Here is a 24,488-nt window from a genome sequence, read left to right as displayed (position 1 = left end):
GGTCGCCTTGCTATTTCAGCGAATTCAGATGACCGTTTGGTCGTTTGCCACCTTTTCAAAAAAAAAAACTGACATACAAAAACATTCACTTAAGTAACCGTATGTTGTGCTAAGCTAGCTTAGTAAGCTGATTCTTGTGTATAAATTCAATTTTATATTTATTTAATTTTATTTTTTTAATCAAAATGATCCCTTGAGAAAATTACCAAATTATATAAAAAGTAGATGTTGCGAATTATACCAATTTTTACCAAACATTTAAAATACAAAAGCGTGCAAAAAACAATATTAAAAAGCAGATTACAACCTGTTAACAATCTATTAGCATAACATTAATGGTATTATTATTTAATAACCAAAATCTTATAAATACATGGCAATAAAAAATCAATACCCTTTTATCTATGTATTACAGCTTTATAATTAACGTCAACATAGAAAGTTACAATTACAGATAAAGCAAACAGATAATGGCAAAAAACACTACATAAATATTTGCGAAACGTACAAAATGGTAATGATATTACATTAAAGTATGTGTAAAAACAATTAATGACAAAAGCAATGACCTCTATAAATGGAATGGCTCTAAGACAAATAATTTTGTGCCTATTTGATCTTCACCATTTTGGCTCTGATAATAGCGGTTTGTATGGATTCGAACTAATATCTGTCACGTAACATTTAACGAAGCAAAAGCTGTCATTTCCAAGCAATCCCCTATCCATTTATAGTGATCAGTAGACAAAAGCCTCGACAGTACACAAACGCAGATTCAAATGTGATTTTACAACATACAAAGCAAAACATTTTTTTTATATGAAGTTACAACATCAACTGCATAAATATCGAATAGGCGTATATTGAATTTTTAAAACGGATTCAGGATTTTGTTGACGTAATTGTTCGAGCTTTGAGTTATAAAATAAAACAATCAGCCGTTAAGTTCACGGAAAGCGTGATATTGCGAATGAAGCCGAGACAAATTCAACAACAAACAAATCAAACCATCTTCGGTAGAAACAAAACAGTTTGTTAAATCAAATCTGGTAGGATTTTCCTTCCAAAAGTATTCACTTCTTTAAATTAATTTCGCTAAGTGCACTCGAACGTGACGTTAGATTGAGCCGTGAGGGTTCGGGTGCTTGGTGTTTTCATGGGTCAGGCTATACTGGTTCGTTTCTCCCGCACAAACCTCGAGGGCAGCAGGTTGGCTAGCGAGAGTCTGGTCTGCTGCGCGCACGCAGATATGCACTGCAGTATGTCGGGCGAGTGCGGGGCGGGCGCGGGGGCGAGCGGGGCGAGGACGGGTTCCCCCGGCGAGGGCGGGGCGGGGAGCGCGGGCAGAGAGGGGGACACGTCCTCCTCCTCCCCGCACGTCTCGTTCATGTTGTATATCTGACGCATGAGCTCCAAGCGGTGGCTACGGACAATACACCGCCATATACCACTGCCCCTTTTTCCTTACTGGTCTTACACTTTCCCCTTTTATTTAAACAACGCCATTTGTCTTTCCATTTTCTTTTTAGGTATGTAATAAACATTTGACTTTTCGTACACTTATATATATCTTCATAAATTAGATCAAATTCTTAAAAAAAACCGAAAACCTAAGCATTCTTTCTTCGTATTCCAAAATTGTTCATTTATATCACTTCCTATATCAACTTTTTAAAACGTGTGAAATGAAATGAAATTATTGTCAGCCTTGCGTTAATAATGTTTAAAAATAATAATGTATGTATAAAATAAGAAATGTATATAGCATGATATATAAAGCCAGATGTAGAAATAAAGCAACCTTTAAACAATTATAAGCAACAAAAAATACTAAGCTGCAAACAATTAATAAGCACAATAATATTTAAACTTCGCCTCTATAGATATTTAGAATTTACACCATAATATTTATATTTTAAACTTAATACTCACCTTAATTTGATTTGAAAATATAGTTTTATAATTTTATCGAAAAATAATAATATACGAAATAGCTATAGCAAAAATAAAATAAATCAACAAAAGATAGAATAAAAGTAAAAAGATTAAAAGACGAAAGAAATAAATTGTAATAATAAAAGCTAATAAAATAATTAAGTTCAAAATAAAGTTTCAAAAAGAAGCAAGTGTAATGAATTCATTGAAATTAAATATTTATTGAACTAAACTTTTCAAACTTATTTACAGTGTTACAAATATTAAAATAAATTTATAACATTGAAAAAAGAGTACTAAAAATTATAAGTTATTTCTAATAATTAATTGTTGAATCAATTTATTTTATTAATTTAATCACTTTATTTATTTAACATTTCATTCGAGTCTTACGTATTTATAAAATATCTAGTTTTATTTGTCTAAATTTATTTTCTGACGAAATTGTTTGAGTCATGCATCTATTTCGAATTTGATAAATCTCATAATTTTAATATATATAAAGTTAAACACCTATTAACATATCCTACACTAATTTATTAATCAGCTAATATTAACACACGCAGAACTTTTAAAATAAACCTTTACTAAGAATTTTACGCCTTCACAAAACATTCTAACATGTATAGTTCCTTTCAAACTTTATAGCGGCTTGAATTCAAAAAAGACGTTATGTAATAGTACAACTTTTAGTATCTTACAGTCAACATATGCATTATATGATACACGAACGAAGCACAGAAGAGGCAGACTGAAAGAAAGGGAGATTCTCTGGTGTGCGCTTATGAACCACAAGCATCTATAAAGTTTGAATATTGTTATACCTATTAAAAATAACACAATATAAGACATACCGTAGTTTCTCCAATGTCCAGTAATGTGTGGCTCCATTCTTCGTATCAGTGACTTCGACAGCGACTACAGTTGGTGCTCCAGGTCGGTATTCGTCATCTGCATCATCTCGTGGTGCCAACTCTCCCGGCAGGGGGGAGTAGGGAGTGTCAGTGAGTAGGGTAAATTGGAACTGCACCTTCTTGCGGAGTTCCACTGATATTGCGTTAGCTTCCTGTAAATTGTATGGCTTTGAAGTGCTTAAAAATTGATGTTAATGTTTGATTGGGAAAAGGAGTTTTATGTTTTTTTCAGTTACATTTATATTTATTTATCTATATATATAAAAGAAAGTCGTGTTAGTTACACTATTTATAACTCAAGAAAGGCTGAATCGATTTGACTGAAAATTGGTGGGCAGGTAGCTTAGAACCAGGAAACGGACATAGGATAATTTTTACCCCGTTTTCTATTTTTTATTCCGCGCGGACGAAGTCGCGGGTAAAAGCTAGTTTTAAAAATTTTGTTATAAACAAAGAGAGCATTGCTATGAAATTCAAAGTGATTTTATATAAAAAAACTGACTTCATCTAATCATTTTAAACAATGGGAAGAACTGAAAACTCTAAGTAGGTGGCGCTAGCACCAAGAGCGGGATGTCAAATGTCAAAGATTATATACATGATTTCAAAAATGTATTCCTTTTTTCATTTTTTTATAAATCATTTATGAAGTTTACATTTATTTTTGTTTTTTTTTTAAGAAATGAAATTTGTTAAAAATTATTGTTATAACCACAGATTACTTAGTACTTAGTATATAAAATTAAGTGTTTTTTTATCTATGTTATATTTAGTGCTACTTCCTCTACTTAATCATGCTGATATCTACATAGGTAAAGGATTTTCTTCCTATTTGATGTTTCCTTTAATAGATCAAATTTAACCTTTAACTAAACGATAACTGTATGTTCTAAGTAACATATTTACCTTCAAGAATATAGCATTGCCCCAGAGGTCGTCTCGTAGCGAGGTGAACTGGTGGTACTTCCACTTGCGGAACGCCCACGCGGCCAGGCCGACCTCGCGCGCCGACCAACACTCTGTCTCAAACAGGGGGTTCACTATATGGACCAAACCGACAATACGTTACCATACAATCATGCATTACTCATGTAAACTACCACACCTAGCTGGGAATTCACAACTACCCGCAAAATAGTTCTCATACTTTTCCAAAGAGAGAAGGGTCAAGTCTATGAAATACCCTTTCCAATCATCCTGTAGAAGAGTCATCGATGGGTTTGAAATTGACATGGAATAAATGTGTGAATGTTATCCGTTTTATATTTAGTTTATGTTTCACGAAAGTATAGCAAAATATTTCTTGTTCGATTGAATCTTTGAAGTTCTTATATTTTTCCAAAGAGAGAAGGGTCGGGTGAAATAGTACCCTTTCCAATCAACCTGTAGGAGAGTCATCGATGGATTTGAAATTGACATTAGATAAATGCGTGGTTAGTCCTTTTATATTAAGTTTATGTTTCACGAAAGTTTAAATAATTTAGTTTTGGTTTATTTTTGACAAAAATAATTTTAAAATTGCCTAAAAAAAATTTCAATGCCTTTTTTTTTAATATAATCCCAGCTACGTTTATATGTTAAAAATAATAGAATTAAAAAAAATATTAACGATGTTATTATGGAGAACTGTAAGTTATGTTGCTAACTTGAATTGAATGACATGGTTTATTAGGTAAATTCTACGTAAAATATTAAATACTAAAAAAAACATGAATGAATTGACTGTAATTTTAATGAGATGTTTTCAGCAACTAGTAAACTAATTGATCAAAATTGTGAAAACTTTTATATTCCAGTCATATTATGCAAGCATATAATGGAGTAAAAATCGAAGGTGATACAAACGTTTTTTTTTTAAACAATTATCCAAAAAATATGCTAAATTGTTCTTATGATCGAATTCTCAAAAAAAGATGTTGCATGCGCAATCATACGCATTCCCAATTTACTTTTTAACACCATGCATAATATTGTATGACATTATTATTATTAGGAAACATAAAAAAACCTATAAATTGTAACTTTTTATTTATGGTATAACCGTACCAGAATTTAATTTACAAAAAAAATTAAAAAACCGATTAATTTTGTCAAATTGTTCTTTATCCATCCACAATCAATTTAATACCACTCTGGTGTGGATATACCTTGATATTTATTTGTGAACTCACCAAATATATCCTCATCGTTGTGGAAGTCCTCAGGAGTGTAGGAGCTGTACATGGACATGGTGACGCTCTGCTCCTCCACCTGACGCTGCAGAGCGTCGATACGGGCCTCGTAGTTCTGTACAAATGTCAACAAAAGTAAGAAATTTATAGAATAGAATAGAATCTTACTAATATTATAAATGCGAAAGTTTAAATGGATGGATGGATGGATGGATGTTACAAATCATGATGGATCTTGATGAAATTAGACACAGATGTAGAACATAGTCTGGATGAACACACAGACTACTTATTAAGTTTTTTTTTATACTGTAATATATCTCTGATACATACATTCAAACTTGTTCAGAGGTTTTGAGTAACGTTAAAAACATCCATACGTCCATTTTTTATATTAGAAAAGTAAAATGAACAGATATTGAATGCTTTAGTCATACCTTCCTCTGCTCCTCAAACTGCTGGTCGGCGTGCTCCTTCTCTCTACGGAACTGTTCCTCGAGGGCGAGAAGCCGCTTCTGCATCTCCGCCTTCAGGTCTATGCCCTGCTTCTCCAGCAGCTCGCACTGTGCGAAGTCCCAATCTATGTTCTCACCATCCTTGCCTTCTGTACCAAACACCAAGGTATTCGTAAATGATGATTGAAAGAAGATCCAGGGACAGATCCAAAAGTAGAAAGAAAATATGTAGTTCTGAAAGTCAGACGAAGATTTCGAAGACAAAGCGAAGTAGATGAGACTAACAAGTTGAAGTTAACACCTTATAGGATATTATCTAGGAAAAGAGATAGATTTTATAACATTAATAAAGGATTGTCTTAAATGTGAGTAGGAGTGTTGGTAGGGGTCAAACTAGAAAAGTCATTTCCATACTTTTTTCCAGTAAACCCCCTATTGTTACATTTCTTCTATAGTCCGGTCGCGGAGCACGAAGAATTTCGTACATTGAACTCGCATTGCCTGTCTCTGTCACTCCCGCGTAAATACAGTGAGTCTCGCTCGCACAGAAACAAAGGCCGCCGTCCTCAGGGATTGTAAATTGTAAAAATTTTATGGGCTCCGTTAAAAAGATTACCGAAAAGGAATTTTTATTATTAGATACTTGTCTAGATATTTATTACTTGTATTATTAAATCTAAATAAATAATTTATATAATAATAATAACTATATATTATAAGTTGGTAAATTTTCTTTCTCCTTCAAATAATTCATGTAAACCGCACTAACGTTTGTAACCTCTGTCAGTAGGTAAAGAGGTCATTGTACGAAATTCTTCCTGCTCCGCGACCGGACTATAGAAGTTATTATGCCTTGAATTTAATTCCTGTCATTCGAGAATACTTGACATTTTGGAATCAATGCCAGAGATAGACTTATACCGATCTTAATATTATTTATCGAAACCAACAACAACCATGAATCGACAAAAAAAAACCGAATAGATTAAATAGGTGGCGTTAGCGTCAAGAGTCAGCTGTCATCTGTCATATGTCATAGTTTTTATTACGTTATACGTTATTCTAATGATTTAAAAACTATTTTCTTTTTAATTTTTTTATATATATAATTTATGAATTATTAACTAAATAAATACTTATTTTCGATTATTTTTTTTGAGTAAAATTTGACGGAAGTCATTACTATGACTACAGTTCACAAAGTAATTTGTATTTTCTTAGCATTTGTTAATGTTTGTGATTTTTCTCTACCCATCTTGACGTGAATCGGGTTATAGTTTTTTTTTTTGGATAAGTAAACTTACCGTCGTTATTAGTTTCAATAATCTCCGTATTATTGGTGTCTGTGATCTCCTTGCTGGCGATGTTGGAGGGCTCGTATCGTTGTCCGGGATGTGTGAACCGGAACACGTGGTTCTTGCCCAAGATCACTCGGGAACCAGTCTTCAGGATTATTGGCTCATGCACCTGAACCAAATAACTCAATTACACAACGTACATTATCATTTTACCTCTCTTTAGAGAAAAAAAAAAGTCTAATAACACTTTATTCCCGCACTCAGAGAAGTTATTTTATTAAGAGAGACCCTCAGTGTAGATTTTTCATATTTAAAAATAACCTCCACAAAAACAGAAATGTCAATGAAAACACGTACAACTGTCAACAAAAATTATTTCGCTGTTAGTTTACACAATATACCTAGTCCGATTATAAACAGACGAAGTTACCGAACGTACCTCACGTCCGTTGATATATACGAGTGCGCCATGATGCGGGATGAGGCAGATAACACCATCTGTGTTCTCGAATATGCAATGCTCGCTGAGGATGTGTGAACCTGACAACTGGATGTCTTGTGGCACATTCGCCTCCGATGTACCCAGGCGAGTCACACCTTACATGGAGAAATAAAAAAAAATGTGCTACAAGTCAGTGTGACACCATGTTTGATATTAAATAAAACAAGGGTAGGTGAAAAAATAGATATTTAATTTGTATAGCATCATATTTTAAGAGAATAACAACTTGTAACTCACCATCTTTAATATAATATATGAGACATTCAGATAGATTAGGGTCTTCGTTCAAGTTGACGAGATGGGGCGTCTTCTTGGGCGAGTACACGCCCACAGTGATGCCCTCTTTGACGGCCACGCCCATCTCCGCGAACACAGCCTCCCGCTGCACACGGATCTGTTCCGTACGCTTCAGTTTCTCCTCCCAAGTTTCATTTAGTTCTGTTGCCAAAAATAAATCGATAAAATTAAATATTCGAAGCCTTTCTAACAACGAAAAACATAAATAATCTAACAAAGGAAAGAATAGACATGAAAAGAAAATCTCTTCTATCTGTCCCTTTTTTTGTCCATAGGTATATGTGGAACTATTTTGCCATCTTGTTAAAACACTATTTTTATATTCTCCTTGAAATAAAATAAATCTATTTAGTTGATAACTCTATGATTTATGGATACAATAATCAAAATCGTTGGATTTCAATGTAGATCTTAAATACATACCGGCAATAAGTTTCTCTGAAGCCTGCAACTGATCAACTGCCTCTTCAGCTATGGTGGTAGCAGCGCGCGACAACTTGGGCGACAACACCGCCTCCTCGCTCTTCTTGCGCGCCGGCGATGTCTCCTCCGCTGTTTTAACACGTTACATTTAAATTATTATAGACAAGGATAGCTATAAATAAAAGGCTACAAAAATAATATTTGATATTTTTATTAAAAATAGCAGAATACAGTACTTTCAAGTTGACATTTCACTGTATTCTACTATTTTTTAGCATTTTCGCATAACCATTTAAATTGCTTGGTACTATTAAAGGGTAATTTGTTAACAGTTATTTTAACTTAAGCATCTTAACTGTTAAGACTTCCACCAAATACGTACCATAAATTTACCGAATATATTCTGTGCCATGTAGTGAACGGTACAATTTACCAAATGCAGTTTTTGTATAACTTTTGCAACCTCGATTAACAATTCTATTGGAATTGACAATCCCCATTAACTTATTATGTGACATGATCAGGTTTTTATTAAGAAACTTTTTTTTGTAATTTATACTAAAAATAATTAATTCGTCCTTTAGCATAGTTTTTAGTTTTTTCTTCCTTTTAAAACATATTTTAATTTTAATGTTGTACAATAGAAAAAAAAACTAGGTTTACCGCACAGATTAAAAAATCTATATTATTGTTCTTTTAAATATAATTCAATATTAGAAAAGAACAATTATTTTATTTATACGGGATACATGCAAATGCTTGACGAAAGCTATTAAGCTTTTTTTTTTTGTAGCAACACATATTGACACAAAAACTTCCGTCCGCGACCTCTAGGCATAGACATTTCTTTTTTTTAATCGTATAATCTTTGAATCGTTTAATCTTTGCATTTGCAATATTTCATTTGCTAATGGCCAATATTTTGCATTTATAATTGGCCGCGCACGGTTTTAATATAAAATATACATAACTGAGCATTTTCATAAACTGTATGCAAATATTAGGTCCTTACATATGAAATTGGCGTTTTTCGTACTGGCCACTTTAATCACGAATTTCTCCTCTTTGGTAAGGAATTCCAAATTCAAATTTGTACAGCTATAGACTCATGTATTTGTGGTTCGATGACCGTCATTCATTTGTTTTTTTTCTTCTGTTTTTTTCTGTTTGCGTCACTCATTTTACAAAATGGAAAACTTAAAATATCGCATTATTTACGAGTACGAGTTCCGCCGTGGCACTAGTGCTGCGGAAACGACTCGAAGGGTGAATGATGTGTATGGCAGTCGTGTTGCAAAAGAAAACACAGTTCGTTTTTGGTTCCAACGTTTTCGTTCTGGAAATTTCGATCTGCAGAACAAGCCCCGTGGACGGCCTGAGACTCAAGTTGATAATGAAGAGTTGAAGGCTATTGTGGAAGCGGATCCATCGCAAACCACGTCCGAGTTAGCTGCAGGCTGCGATGTTAGTGATAAAACTGTTTTAATTCACTTGAAGCAAATTGGGAAGATTAAAAAGCTTGAAAGGTGGGTACCTCACGAATTGACTGAAGCAAACCGGCAAACGCGCGTCCTCTGTTGCGTTACATTACTAAACCGGCACAATAATGAAGGTATTTTAAACCGAATCATTACCTGTGATGAAAAATGGGTTCTTTACGATAATCGGAAGCGCTCAGCGCAATGGTTGGATCCTGGCCAGCCAGCCAAATCCTGCCCCAAGCGAAAATTAACCCCAAAAAAGTTACTTGTAAGCGTTTGGTGGACTAGTGCCGGTATTGTTCATTACAGTTTTCTCAAATCTGGCCAGACTATTACGGCTGATGTCTATTGTCAGCAATTGCAAACCATGATGGAAAAGCTAGCGGCTAAACAACCTAGGCTGGTCAATCGCTCCACGCCACTGCTGCTTCATGACAACGCTAGACCACACACTGCGCAACAGACGGCTACTAAATTAGAAGAGCTTCAATTGGAAAGTCTAAGACATCCTCCGTACTCCCCGGACCTTGCTCCAACAGATTACCATTTTTTTCGAAATTTGGATAACTTCTTGCAAGGGAAAAAATTCAACTCCGATGGGGCAGTCCAAATCGCTTTCAAAGATTTTATTGATTCCCGTCCGACTGGTTTTTTTAGTAAAGGGATCAATGAACTACCTATGAGATGGCAAAAGTGCATAGAAAATAATGGTTCATACTTTGATTAATTAAATATATTATATTAAAAATATTCGACTTTTTGTTCCTCCCATACAAAACGCCAATTTCATATGTAAGGACCTAATATATAAAAAAAAAGTTTTTTTTTATTTTGTTGCCAGCTACAGCATGTTTTATATATATAAAAACAAGCCTTGAGGCTTGAAGCTAAAATGCTCAGCGATTTCAACTATATTTTTCGAAACGCAAAGAAAAAAAATCACATCGAGTAAATATCTAATAAAAATATATGTAATGAATTCAACACGAAAACAATGACGTAAGCGCTTTATATAAAAATTTTTTTTTTAAAGATTAAATCACTCCATAATATTTGAAACAATTATGAAGTGACTGTTTTAATTATAAATACTATATAATTCGTACAACGCCACAAGCACTGGAATAAGGGTGCGAGATTGCTCTTTATATTCTCATGTGTGGGGTTGCCAGAGGAATGTCCAAAATGATTGTATATATTTTTGGATCTGGCAACCCTGTAGGAGGCCAAGCGTACAGGTGGGGTGTACATATGCAATGCACAAGCCTCTTTAATATTATTACTTACTGATGGGTTGTTCTTTCTTTTCATAAACGACTCTACCATCCGGTCCTAGATCGGTTGGATTTTTGGAACAAAATGTAAAAATTTAACATCAGATTTTTTTTTTGCCATTTGAATTTAAAATCTAAGTTTGTGGCGTTACGTTTCTTTTTAGCATGATAACATTCAATGCGTAGACACATAACGATCTATCGGTTCACATGACTTCAAAGCGGCCTAGTCTTTATTTGTATGACGATAAAGTTGTTTTTTGCTTACCCTCTTCCACGTCGATTCCTTCTGCTTTGAGGAGTTCGCGCAGTTTGAGGATCTCTTCTTTGAGCTCGCGGATGAGCTTCGCGTTGGCGTCCTCGTTGACGACAGCTTTACACACGATCTGTTTGGCTCGATCAGCATATCTGATAGGTAAACAAATAAGTTTAATTACACTAACAGAATTTCGAAGAAAAAAAAAACCTTTTTTCTATGTAAATAAAGGATATCTGTGCCGGTAAGAGAGGTGCTGCTTTGAAGGTTATTTTTGCTAGAAAATATGTAAAACCTAAAATGGCATAGAAGATTCAGTAAAAAGGATCTTAAGACATTTGTTTTAATTTGACAGGATGGCGCTAGTGTGCTATCATAATTTAGTTTGTCATCCACCGGGTCAGATAAATTTGTTAGACTTTATACATTCATAAAATAAGATCAAAGCAATAATAGAGATATGATCAAGAAAGTTCTGTTAAACAGAGAACTGAGTTTTTTTAATATACCATCCATTTTCTGACTATGTTTTATTTTCAACTGCTTTGTCTTTCCTTTTAACATCATTGCAGTTGTATGTGATGTCGCTAGTTTATAATTTTATTATAAAGAGTATCTACCTAAGAGTACTGAGTGTTTCATCGTAGTTAATATCAGCAGGTGAGATGGCAGCTATCATGGCTGTCTTGGAGTTGCCGCCGAGATTCTCTCGCAGCAGCCAGGTGAGTACGGAGTCACGGTAAGGGATGAAGTCTGCCTTCTTTGACTTCTTGCTCTTTGACGCCTAAAGGATAATGTTGCATTAAGTATTATAGAAGAAGAATTCTAGTGCTCTATTTATATTTTAATTAGGAAAGGGAAAGTTAATTTGTCAGGGAAGATCTATGGTTTTCATAACCTCTTAACTTATAGAAGTCTATGGGTAGAGATTACTTTACTATATTAAAGACATCAACTTTCTTGTTTGCCTCTATGTACAATTAAAAATGAACCGTGCACAAAGATTAAAAAAAACTCTAAGAAGCAAATAAAAATGTGAACTAAATTGCTCTCACTCTCAACAAAACTTGATGTGCAACGACTTAGCTCCATATGTAATCTTACTAATATTATAAATGCGAATGTTTAGATGGATGTTTGTTTGAAGGTATCTCCGTAACGGCTCAACGGATCTTGATGAAATTTGGCATAAATGTAGATCATAGTCTGAAAGAACACATAGGCTACTTATTATGTTTTTTTTTATTACGCACATGGAATCGCGGGCGAAAACTATTTTAGAACAAACCAAAATGAAAGCGTTCAGAATTCGTATGCCAAACAATACTTACCGACTGTGTTTCCGAACGAATGTAGTGCAGTAAAATTTGACAAAGTATTATGAGAAAATACAATGATTTTCGTATTAACTAGCATGATTTAGCCATTTTTATTTTGATGAAAGATTAAGATGAATGAATTTAGCAAAATGAGTGTGATCAAAAGTAGTTAAAAAATGATTTGGTACATTTTTAGCTGGTTACATTGTTAAATTCATAAATATGTCTAGTTTTTTGTTTATTCTCAAATATGTACGCGTTGTTAATATTATCTTATTTAGATTATTATGTAATTTTTATATAAACAGCGTTCAGCATTCGACCTTATATTATCCACCACCACAAATCAAAACACACGACTATTTAATTTAGAAAAGTTTTGAATTGAGAAACAAAATAACATATCAACATAATAACTATAGAAGTTTTCTGTTATCAAAGAATTAAACTTTAAATATTTATAAAAACCAAATTATAAAGCTAAATTTTTTATTCATAAAACAAGGTTACTCACGATTTCTGCCAAAGCGGAAATAACTTTTCCTAAGGTTGTGAGAGACTTGTTGATGTTAGCGCCTTCTTTGAGACGTGTGCCTTTAGCACCGGTAGAGTCCGCACGTTCAGACCCGGCAAGATCCACCAACGATATCTTTGATACCTGGATAAAGGATATTTATTAAACAATTCTATCATACAGGCAAATTTCTTTTATTTTTTCATCATTTTTCTAAAAAAAAAATCTAGTTAAAAAATTAATTAATTTGTCACCTTTTCTGACATAAGATTGGTGGTTTTGTCGTGTCGTTGCTGAGTAAAGAATATAGTAAAGACGGCGTGCGAGCGAGACGACGTCTCATTCATGTTGGTCGCCGCCACGGTCCTGTCACAAAACGATGTAACTCAGAAATACACATTAGCTATTAAGGTCTAACTAAAATCCATAATACACTCGCTGGGATAAAATTTTTGCCTATGTTCTAGACGCGTATGTATTTATAGTTATAATTAATTAGATTAGACTTAATTAATTTTAAAATGTTAGATGTCATTATATTTGTATTTTTCCTCGGAATATTAAAGTCAGTAAGGTTTAATGGACGTATAAATTAATAATTATTTTGATTCTAAACCTATATTGAGAGGAATTTTAACTTAATTTTAGTATCTTAAAGACATGTTCTGTGTATAAATGATCAATAACGTACCTAGCCTTGTTGCCCTCATCGATGAGGTCGTATATATCCTGATAAGAGGTGACGGCGAGCTTGCTGAGGTCCTCCACATAGGGTCCTAGCGCGGGATGCTCGCGAACACGCAGGTTGCCCTTGTTCTTGGGATTAAGCAGGTCACGCACACGCTCGCAGTATATCTCCATGTAAGATACTTCCACCTATGACAGATGCCATTTAAATAAGCTAAATTTCAACATAAATGTTGCCATATCAAATAGTACTACCGTTGTATGACGAGATGGATTAAAGGCAAAAAAATGTAGAGTACTGATAAACTAGTCATAAACGCTAGTATTCTCTTCTCTTTCTGTGCATCCCCTATCCGTTGATTAAAGGTCTATGGGTAGCGGTCGCTTCGCTATTTCAGCGAATCAGGTGGCCACTTTCTCGTTTGGCACCTTATATAACAGATTTAAACAGCATTGTGTAGAAATTCAGATTGGAATAGTTACTCTAATACTGTATTCATTCATATATTATTTTACTTAAACTAGCCAAGAAATAGTTGAAAGTGGACTTACAGAGTATGTGAGATCATCGCAGGTAGTTTGTCGAATGCGACGGAAGAGGTCCTTACAGATCTGAGGGATGATGCCCTCCTGACCTTCCTCCCCGCGACCCATCATAGTATAAGATTTGCCGGCGCCGGTCTGGCCGTACGCGAATATACATATATTGTATCCTAAGAAAGAAGTAAATGGGGTAAGTATTCCACTTCCACACACCCGCACATCTATTCAAAATGGACTTAATGTGCAAAGATACTCTAAGTTGATTGCTTATTATTGTAATTTTACCTATCAATTGTTTGTATTTAATTACATACCGTCAAAAGCATGTTGTAACATCTCCTCTCCGATGTCTTTATACACCATTATTTGGGAAGAGAAGTCGGGATCGTTTGGCTGAAACAAAATAAATTGATTAAATTTTTCTTAAATAAATATCTAACATTTTATCGTTATATAATCTTTTCTAAAGGGTAAACATAAATATGATGTATTCTTTTCAAAATTTAATTAAGAATTATTATCTCAAACTGTAAGAAATTCTGCGCCAGTAAGTTAATTTCAGTTATTTAACTTTTGAATAAAATACAATGTAATTCGTATAACTTTAGTATAATTTAATATTCTAATCCTTTTAAACACAGCCGGGGAGAAACAAACCCAAGTTACCTACTCATAATTTGCATAAATTATCATGATTCCCAAACTCTCTAATTAAATTTGTTAAATTAAAAACTCTCTCACTGGCATATTAAATATAATAAAGTAATTTTATTCGAGAGGATAATTTTTTTTTTGCACAATATAAACCACCTGGCAGCTAAAGATGTATACGGTATGTAATTTACTATTTAAATAAAAAGGAATATTAACCACTTTATTTATAAAACAGATTATGATGAAATGTAGCTAAGATGTTCTGAATATACCAGAGATGGTTTTTTAACCTAAAATTGAAAACCTAAAAATAAAAATATTTTTCGTTTTATATTAATCTTACTGCTTGTAGTAAAAACTAAACTATTTAGAATTTAGTCTTTGGTATAAGTGTATTAAAATAAGTTTCAGTCTATCAAAAACATGAGGGTATTATACATCAATTAATAAATATTACTGCCATATTTAAAATACGAATAATGTAAGAACAAGTACGTTCAATACGGAAGCCATATTTGTTGGCTACAGATAGCCAATCCGATAATCCTCTTGCGACTAAATCCAATATGGCCGCTGTCCAAAAAGGACGACCAGGCTGTTTTGATGGTTACAAATTCATAATTAATCAGTTTAATATTTGCAAAAGAAATTGGATGTTTGGATTTGTATTAAATCGATTATAATGATAAGTAATAATTCTAATTTTATCTTACTAATATTATAAATGTAAAACTTGAATGTTCGTTAAGGTATCTCCAAAACGGTTCAGCGGATCTCGGTGAAATATTATATTACTCCTAAGTTATACTTTAATTAATATCTTAATCTCATTAATAATAAACTTTTCTACTAAGATTTAAAAAAAAAACATTATCCTTATAAAAAGTGTTTACAAAAGCTCTTAGTGTTGGATTGGATAGATATCAACACAAAAAAAATTTGAGAAAACTACACGAATATTTCTGCACTGATAACTTTTCATCAATTACATATCAAACAATCGTTCTATTGAAATTAATTATTATTATTTCGCATTTCGATAAACCAGTTTTTAGGGCCCGATTTCACTGATTTTCAAATTTCATACGCTTACTGTAACTTGTTACCATTTATTATCGATATCATCCATAAAAATGACTCCCCAACTTAGGATAGGTATGAGGCCGTGGGTGGAGACATATATAAGCTGACGACACAACAATATCTATAGACTACAGTTATCTAATTACAAAGACCAGACTGACTAGGGTCCCAGTAAGCAATCAACGATTCCATTAAGTTTCCATCTCCCCTGTATTGGCACAGGAAATACGAGCCGCGGACCGTGGGCGGGCGGACTACTAAATCGATTCTGTTGGGCGAATACACAATTTAATTTGCTTAGAAATAAACGTTAAGTACGTTCTAACTATCTTCAAAAATATGCTTGTTTGAATTGTTTTCAAGTAATATACTCACGTTGTGTGACCAGTAGGAAAAGTCAAAGTTGAAACTTTTTGGTGGTTCCTTGTTGCCCGGAGGGGCTTTCGGGTTCATTATCACTGCAACAAAAAAATACAATTAACAACTTAAATTAACTTTGACATACCCAGCATTTTTCTTTCAAAAAACCCGTTATAATATATATGTACTAATAATATCCACTGACTTTACACAAACCATCTATATAATAGACCATAAGCGAATTTTCAAAAAGTATTCTTGAAAAAATTACTCTTCAAGTAGGAGATAAAAAGTAGACTGAAATTATCATTTTGAAGCCTTTAATGCTTTGATGGTTGAGACATCTTCATCATAGTGATCCTTAAAGCTCAAGGTAAAACTATAGACACAGATACGTAAGTATATCCTTTTGCGTTTATATTTAAGTGGTAAAAGTAGACGGTAAGGTGTCGGGGGCGCGACACGAGTCCGTCTGGCGCGACGTATCGACCGACACCGGCGTCTACAGTCAAGTTATAGTGAGACGGTAAAGGATTTCACATGGAACAAAGGAACCTTGTGCGGTACCGAAATGTTAGAAAGTAACCAAATATAAGAAATATCAATGTCAAAATATTTTTTGTTAACTTTAGACTTTTCAAATTACTTGTAATCACGGAAAAGTATAAGTGTGTTATGTCAGTATTAATAGTTTAAATATTTCACGTAGCTGAATGTACAATATTAGTTGACGTAAGAATAGTTGATTTTATTTGCAAATATAAGACTTGCTATCCTACATCCCTCTCATTCAGATCAGGAAGCTAATATAACAACATGATTTTGTAGAGATGTTTCAGCAGTGAGAACACGACTTAAAAATTAACATTTCAATCAATATCATCTCGTAGTGAATAGGTTTTCGCTTTATTTTAATAAAATGTAAACATATGTCCGGTTTACATTATTCCAATCCAGCGATCGATTACAACCGAAATATGTAAACCCAAACTGGAATGCATTATGTGGGTTATTATCAGTTTAAGATTACATTTTTCTATATGTAATCCAGCACTTAATTTCATCGCTGGACTGAAATATACTTAGCATAAATAACTGTTCACTATATGTATTTAAGCGACAACCTGAAAATATAAATCCTGAAACTACAAGTCATCCTGTATTGCAACATAAATATAAAACTACTTCCGACTCAACGTCGCCATCTTGTTTTTCTTCCCCTGGTTTTATGAGTCATCAAGTTGCATCGCGCAACGACTACAACCACCCTATACTCCCAACCCCCCTTTATTGCAGTTGGCAAGGAAACGTAGAGACATATACTGGCAGCCTTCGAGTGAAAAGTACATTTACGGTGCACTGGTTTTACACTAAATTGAAAACTGTAAAAGTTTGATTTACTTGTACGTGACGAAAGAACATAAAAGAGCTCTTGACGTTAAAAGAGATGTAGGAAATTGCTTTTAGGGTATTTTAGTAGATTTTTCTAGTTTTATTTTAAGACTTTATGGAATTATAGCTTTAAATTTATCTGGGGATGAAGTAGCCTTTGCTAAGAATTATTATTTTCACCACATACTCCTACTATATTTTTCTTCTTTACTACAAAATTTTTGAAAGTCTAAACATCAAAACATATTAAATACACGAGAATTCACTTGAGAGAATCAAGAATCAAAAAATTTAATTTGAGAAGTATTTTAATAAATAGAACAGGTCGTCACTAAAACTCTATTAAAAATTGTAACATTTATTAATAAAAAACCGCGTTTTACTTATAATAAGCCAAACATAGATTGTATAGAAAACGTAAATCGACTATAACAGCCTTTGTGTAAACACCGCAGTCGAGGTCAGCGACACAAAAACTAACGAATACCTAACAGTATCGACCGGCGATGCATTACAAATTACAATACTCGTACCTGTGCAACGAGTACATAAAATAGTTAATGGAGCACTAAGGGAGTCCCTTACTGTAGCTTCTCTTTAAATTTTATTTACTAAATCTACACTAAGAGAGATCGCTTTAGGACTATGAGAGTGACCGTAACCGTTTATTTACTGCAAAAACTTCAGTTGAAATGCTACAATCCTTGTTATCTCATTATTTTCAAGTTCTTAGCTACAACGAGCTCTCAACAAAACAGTGAACTACACAAAGCCTTTGTTACAACCTCTTACACCTTTGTCATATTTACCGAGCTCGGGGAAATCTAATAAAAACCCTCCCGCTGCAAATATCAACGAATTTCATTTTCCTTTCCGCCTTATACTGTTATATTATTTTGTATATTATAGACAGGGTAGAATTTATGAGCACACGTCTAGGAAAAATAGTTTTTTCGGAGAATTAAAGGAAAATCATGCCTTAAATACTGTGAAAAAGTAAGGATATTTTTTTTTCTATTATCTTAATCTGAGAAACATTTTTCAAAACATTTTTTTAACTCAAGACTAACTTATGTTATGTAATAAGTTATGTGAAAGCATGTTTGAAAAATGTAACGCAGCTCAAAATGTCTAAAGTAACTTTGACATTATCATTAGTACAAATCATGCGAAGCAAAGTCTAGCAACATTTACCAATCATTAACTAAATAAATAAGATATTCAGTACACATGAGAGGTCAAGAAACGAGACAGATGAGTAGAGGTCAATAGACGTCTGGGCATGAGTCATATGGTGTTCTGTAGAGGGTGCTTACTGAGAGGCGACGAAGCGATTAATTTGATATAGTCGTACAACGACCTGCGATAGACACAATGGGATTCTCAATTGTTCTGTATTCTGGAGAACTCTCAATTTATTGACTAGTTAGTAGAAGACTCGATAGTCACTCGTGTACAAAAAAATATAGCCATCCGTATCGTATTCCTTGAGAAAACCGAGATAATTGTGTGTGTTTAAGAAAAAAATGTTGTGTCAGAAATTTTACGGTTTATGTGTTTCGGTAGGTGAAGTAACAAGCCATTGTTAAATATTTTATCTTCATAAAATATTTTTCTTATGTCCGACTAAATGATATTTTACATTTAAAAAATAAATTAATAATCAAATTGAACGTTTTATTGATGCTTCACACGTTATTTCGGTAATCGACTAATATCAACGTAATTTGGCCTGTTACTATTGCGTGCGGTGGCATGACCCCTTCCAAATTGAACTTTACCCTGGTTTTTGCTGAAATTACGACTGTCCTTATGACCTAGATCGTGAAGAATTATTGAGATTCAGCTCGCATCTGTGGGCTTTAAAATATTTCAGGTCATGTAATGAATTATATTTAAACAAGCTCATTGTACAAAAAAGAAGATAACTAACTGGTTTTTACGTTAATTAATAATTTTGAAAATCAGACCAGTTGCTTTTGAGCTATCCCGGGATTAAAGAACGTTTTATACAAGACCTACAATGCATAATTTTAGGTACTTTGTGGATGGGTAAAGTTTAATAGAATTGCGACAACCTAAGGTTAAAAGAGAAAAACAAGATTTATCAAGAAGTAATTTAACTTTGTAATTAATATGAAAAAGTGCATTCACTGTCTGAAATAATCGTCACTAACATTAAATTCTCCTATTAAAAGCAAAAAGTGCTCCTGAGTGTGTGCGTGGATGATGACGTTCAAGTATAAACAGTTTAATAACAAACTAATGCATATTAATGGACCCCGAGATTGACGCACGCTGTGACGTCACCGCACCCCATTCCGTGCTTTATCACCCACCGTATTCAACTGGCTTTGAACTTGAAAATTTTAAATAAGATGTTTTACAAAATTAATTTAATCAAGCGATACAAAGTGCATTTAGCTTAAGAAAAAAACATGTAAATAAAAATTGAACACCGAAGAATAGAATTGTCTGAGATTGCAAACATTTTTTTGTGAAATTCTAAAATCTTTTTATACTGTGAAATCTAAACTTACTAATTATTAAATTCCATCAAAGGTTAGCAAAGTAATCCCTAAATACCAGTGTAGAAAAGTATTTAATTAAACAGAGAAAGACCGTTCAATATACATTTTTGGCTTCAAGAATGTTCCAGTAAATTATTTTTAGTGTTGTGAAATATTTAACGATATAGAAAGCATAATATGAAAGCTGTAATAACTTAATGAAGTTTTTCTGTATTCAGAATTCATTTTATTAAACTAGGTAAGAATTATTTAGAAAATATATAATCTAACCTTTAAACTACGTAAAGGTAAAATTTTCTAAGGGTAAAATTCTTTAGATAAGAACAATTTATTTATATTAGTGGTCGTCTATCCGTCGAAATTTGACAATAAATCATTATCTGAGATTTTTCATTAAGAATAGTTTTACGCACAAAAAGAGGTATTGTCGAACCTAGATACGCGAGAACCCACCATAAGGGAGAAAAATATCGCGCTCCATTCAACACTCACTGATCCAGGTTTAACTGTACAAGGTTTTCACGTAAAACCTATCGCAATGTATTTTATGAAAATTATGTAAAAACATGATACATAGTTTTTTTCAATAAAAATAAGGAGAGCGCATACACCTAAGTACTTGTAGTTACCTAATTGCAATTAAAGTTTAAAAATAAACGGTTCCTGGAATTAAATGAAAGCTGTACCGTTCGCTGGAAGCTGTACCGTACAGAAGTGGAAGTTTTCCCGACTGTAAAGTCGACTTTATTGCAAGTTCCTCGGCTCTTAATTAAAAGTCCTTTAGGATTTTCTATTAAAATTTATTTTAAAACGCAATTCGTAATCGTTTATATCGCAAATGAAAAAAGGAAAGAAAAAGTTATTGACGATATAAATTTATAAAGTGTAAAAAATATTTCCTTAAGAAAGATTTTAAGCCATGAAAACGTATTTTTGCATTATATCGAAATTTTAAGTATTCATTGAAATAATATCCCCACCATTTTAGGTTAGGTTATAGATATGAAGTCTCCAATCTTACTAATATTATTGTATAAATATTTTTAAATGGAATGCATGGATGGATGTTTATTTGTTTGAAGGTATCTCCGTAACGGCGTTTTTTTTTTAAATTCTGCATAGAATGTCGCCGGAGTCTCGGGCGACAGCTAGTTTATTATAAAATAAAGTACAAAGCTCATTGTGATTAAAGTAGTAAGCCTATATGTAATCAAAAACTTAGCCGTTAACGGCATCGTATGTGGAGGAACATGCGAGGGAGTCATCAATAACCATTACGCCTTTTTTATCGCCACATCGCATTTCATTCAGGATAATTTTAGTTTTTACTCTGCTATAAACGCCAATCTTCATTAACAAGGGTTAAGAGGTTAACATTTTTGCTAAAATGTATTAGTTTGCTATGTTCTTTAAATAAATTTTCAATTAGATAACTTCTAGCGTTTCACACTTATTCAAAAACAAACTTGGACATCTTTCAGTCGTAAAACTACATAAATTTTACATAAAATATAATATTAGTTGAACACTCAACAAATATACATGTGATACACGTATCCGTATAAAAAAGATATATTTTTACCGTACAAATTACGGTGATCCTGTATTGCCTGCACTAACCTGTTGTATTGCCGGACATTTCTATGATGCATTTGCACTCCTTGGCGATCTCTCGCGAGTTGAAGGGGCGTACCCGCACCGCCACCTTCACAGACGACATGGCTGAAGCTGCTCGTAGCCTCCGTCTCTAGCACATGGGTACTATAGCTGATTTACACCTGCAAACAAAAAAAAATATATCAGTAACATTGAATAAAATTGTGAGGAAAATTGAAGAATTCAGAAATGGAACCGCCTTGCAAATGAAATGACCGAAGATAGTGTAAGAACGCTAAATTTTTAAACGGTAGCTTTACCTAAGCTTTGCTTAATTTTAATTGGACTACAGTTAATTTATAACTTCAACATTTTGTAAAACTTAACATGACTTGAGGTGCGAAATGCGAACAGATTCACCAAATACAAGAGCTTCAGAAGGCTCTATCCTTATTGTTATTAAAAAGCGATAAGTGATAATTTCTAATAGTATTAAATAAGTTGCAATGGATATTTTTTAATAATACGAGAGCAAGACAATATTAATGGTGTTTTGGATAACTCTAGTCTAACATTTTCGTTCAATGAGTCATGCGAAAATATAGTTGCATTGGCTTTGTAAAAAACTACGCCGGCCTTATTACTGCTTGAGAGGCAATCAAGTATCTTGTTGGATATTGCGTAGTTTGGAGCGGACTACCGTTAGCCCGAATGGCGGTTACCGTGGCTCGCTGCACAGGCGGAGCACAAGCGATTACTGCGCGCGCGCCCGTCAGCTGTTTCATACGGACAAAGGCCACCCCGAATCGATTTTCTGTTCAATGGAACAGGTACAGGTACATTAAATTAATCGATGTGGCTTTACAACCATGCGAGATCGCTTTAATAATTCGTAACTGTTCGATTTAATATACTTACAATTGTCACAGCACTACGACGAACACTAGACACATAATTAAACAAAACACTTATTCTACTTGAAACGGTTGAAATCTTAAGATATTTAGTATTATTAAACGCCACTTTCACAATATGAAATTCACACGATATCCATATCAAAAGCGTATTTAAGTACAGAGAGGAATTTAGAGCGCATACTACCCAGCATGGAGCAGAGCACGGCTGTTCGCGGCGCGAGGCTCACGTACAAAATGGTGAATGTGTTCCTGAAAGCGATCCTCGCGTGCGGCGCTCGCTTGCGGTCGAGTGAACACGGCTTCGAAAGTAGCGGCTGCCACGGCCGGTGCACTCCTCGCTTACGTAATATGCACTGCAACCTACATCTTCCGTTCGAAAATCCACGAGATCGAAGAGCCGCTGGAAATGTGTCGCAGCAGAGATGACTCACCGCGCCCCTAGCGCCCCCTAGCACCCCAGTCGCGACGACGTCCGGGAACAGCGCGTTAACCTTGAGAATGCATTCGATGCGGCGATCGATAGTGACGAATACGGCTGCGGACTTACCCCGGTCTCCGTAGGACGAGGGTGAGGATCGCGCGTACGTCGTTTGTTATTCGAAGGTTTGGGAGCTGATCGCTGAGGTCAGGTAGCAGCCTCGGCCGGCATGGTGTCGCGGCGGGGACCGCGATTCGACTGCGGGGAGCAGGCGACGGGAGCAGCGGCTGCGCGAAGGCGAGGGCGAAGGCGCGCGCACGCGTACTCAGCCCCGAGGCTTCGATCCTCGGCGCCGCCGGCGGTCTGCGCCGCACGGGCCGCGCATCCGCCACCGCAAATAACGTTAGCGGCTCCGCACGGCCATTTCGTGAGCCCCGAGAGCTAACTACGGTTGAATCGACTCTAATTACAAGATTGGAACGGTTTTTCATTGACGCTATTCGCCGCAAGGCGTGGGAAACGTTTGACGCCCGGGAGTCTTTGACTAATTCAAAGGCCATTTTGTATGTCGTCACTGCATCCTCTATTTAAATGAAAATAACTAAATCGTTAGGATTTCACCGTATTCATTGTAAAAAAAACTTAATGTTGATTAAGTCATAAAATATTAATAAACCGCCGAGATGAAAATAGTTTAATTTTAATTTCAAGTTTCATGAAAATAAAATGCAAATAGCGCTTGCCACTCCATTCATGCATCAATATTCTATTGTGCTCCACTGCATCATGTACAACCCTATTGCATCACATGTATCTAGTTCTCTGTTTCAGGAAATGAAACAAGTATAAACGAGCTTTAATACACAACTTCACAACTAATCGCGACGCTGTGTACTTTTTCAAGACACTTAAAAAATCGATAATTTTCGTCTGTGAAATATAGAATTTTTAAGAATTGAAAGGAACAGCTCAAGATACGAAGTCAAACTCATTTCGTCATGATAAGTAGTTATATTTTTGCACATATTAACTCCATTATCATTTCATCTTAAGCATAAAACTCTATGATTTAGACCTACGTAGGTCAAAGAACTACACAAACAAAATAACCCACTAGTCCTGAGCGGTCTGATGACGTAATTGCCTAGTATTGATTGCCCACCGGATTAGAGTCCTTCAGCGCAACGACATACCTTACACTTCTATAATATACTTTGTTATATACGGACGTATGTACGTTTATTAGAATTACTAATAAGTTATCAGGTAATTTAGTGCATAACGCAACAATCAGAATCGGCATCAAATTACAACTTATGTGTTTTGTAAAGAAATGGAATTTTTTTTAGGATTAAGCAGGGTTTTCCATCAGAAATGGTAATAGAAATTTAGTTAGACTAGTAAAAGTTAGTAGAGCTCGCCAAGTTTTCTACCTTGTCATAATTTGTCAAACACAATTTTAAAAATA

At 34.3% G+C, this 24,488-nt stretch overlaps 1 protein-coding gene across 1 annotated transcript in view; it reads right to left on the bottom strand.

Annotated features, from left to right (window-relative positions):
- The window catches only part of LOC106710217 (kinesin-like protein unc-104), an 80,258-nt gene that overhangs the window by 14,187 nt on the left and 41,583 nt on the right, over window positions 1-24,488 (bottom strand). The window contains exons 3-20 of the mRNA XM_045681298.1: window positions 21,710-21,867; window positions 16,182-16,264; window positions 14,384-14,462; window positions 14,079-14,239; window positions 13,531-13,715; window positions 13,094-13,205; window positions 12,840-12,983; window positions 11,627-11,790; window positions 11,019-11,158; window positions 10,764-10,808; window positions 7,996-8,124; window positions 7,513-7,713; window positions 7,213-7,370; window positions 6,780-6,942; window positions 5,458-5,624; window positions 5,021-5,135; window positions 3,756-3,889; window positions 2,790-3,001 (exon numbers count right to left, since the gene is read on the bottom strand). Coding sequence (XP_045537254.1) covers window positions 2,790-3,001; window positions 3,756-3,889; window positions 5,021-5,135; window positions 5,458-5,624; window positions 6,780-6,942; window positions 7,213-7,370; window positions 7,513-7,713; window positions 7,996-8,124; window positions 10,764-10,808; window positions 11,019-11,158; window positions 11,627-11,790; window positions 12,840-12,983; window positions 13,094-13,205; window positions 13,531-13,715; window positions 14,079-14,239; window positions 14,384-14,462; window positions 16,182-16,264; window positions 21,710-21,809 — 2,492 coding nt within the window. The 5' untranslated portion in view covers window positions 21,810-21,867. The remainder of the gene's footprint in view (window positions 1-2,789; window positions 3,002-3,755; window positions 3,890-5,020; window positions 5,136-5,457; window positions 5,625-6,779; window positions 6,943-7,212; window positions 7,371-7,512; window positions 7,714-7,995; window positions 8,125-10,763; window positions 10,809-11,018; window positions 11,159-11,626; window positions 11,791-12,839; window positions 12,984-13,093; window positions 13,206-13,530; window positions 13,716-14,078; window positions 14,240-14,383; window positions 14,463-16,181; window positions 16,265-21,709; window positions 21,868-24,488) is intronic.

Source organism: Papilio machaon, chromosome 15 (genome assembly GCF_912999745.1).
Source record: "Papilio machaon chromosome 15, ilPapMach1.1, whole genome shotgun sequence".
Taxonomy (NCBI): domain Eukaryota; kingdom Metazoa; phylum Arthropoda; class Insecta; order Lepidoptera; family Papilionidae; genus Papilio; species Papilio machaon.
The sequence above is the reverse complement of the archived record's forward strand: the minus strand, read 5'-3'. Positions and strand labels throughout refer to the sequence as shown.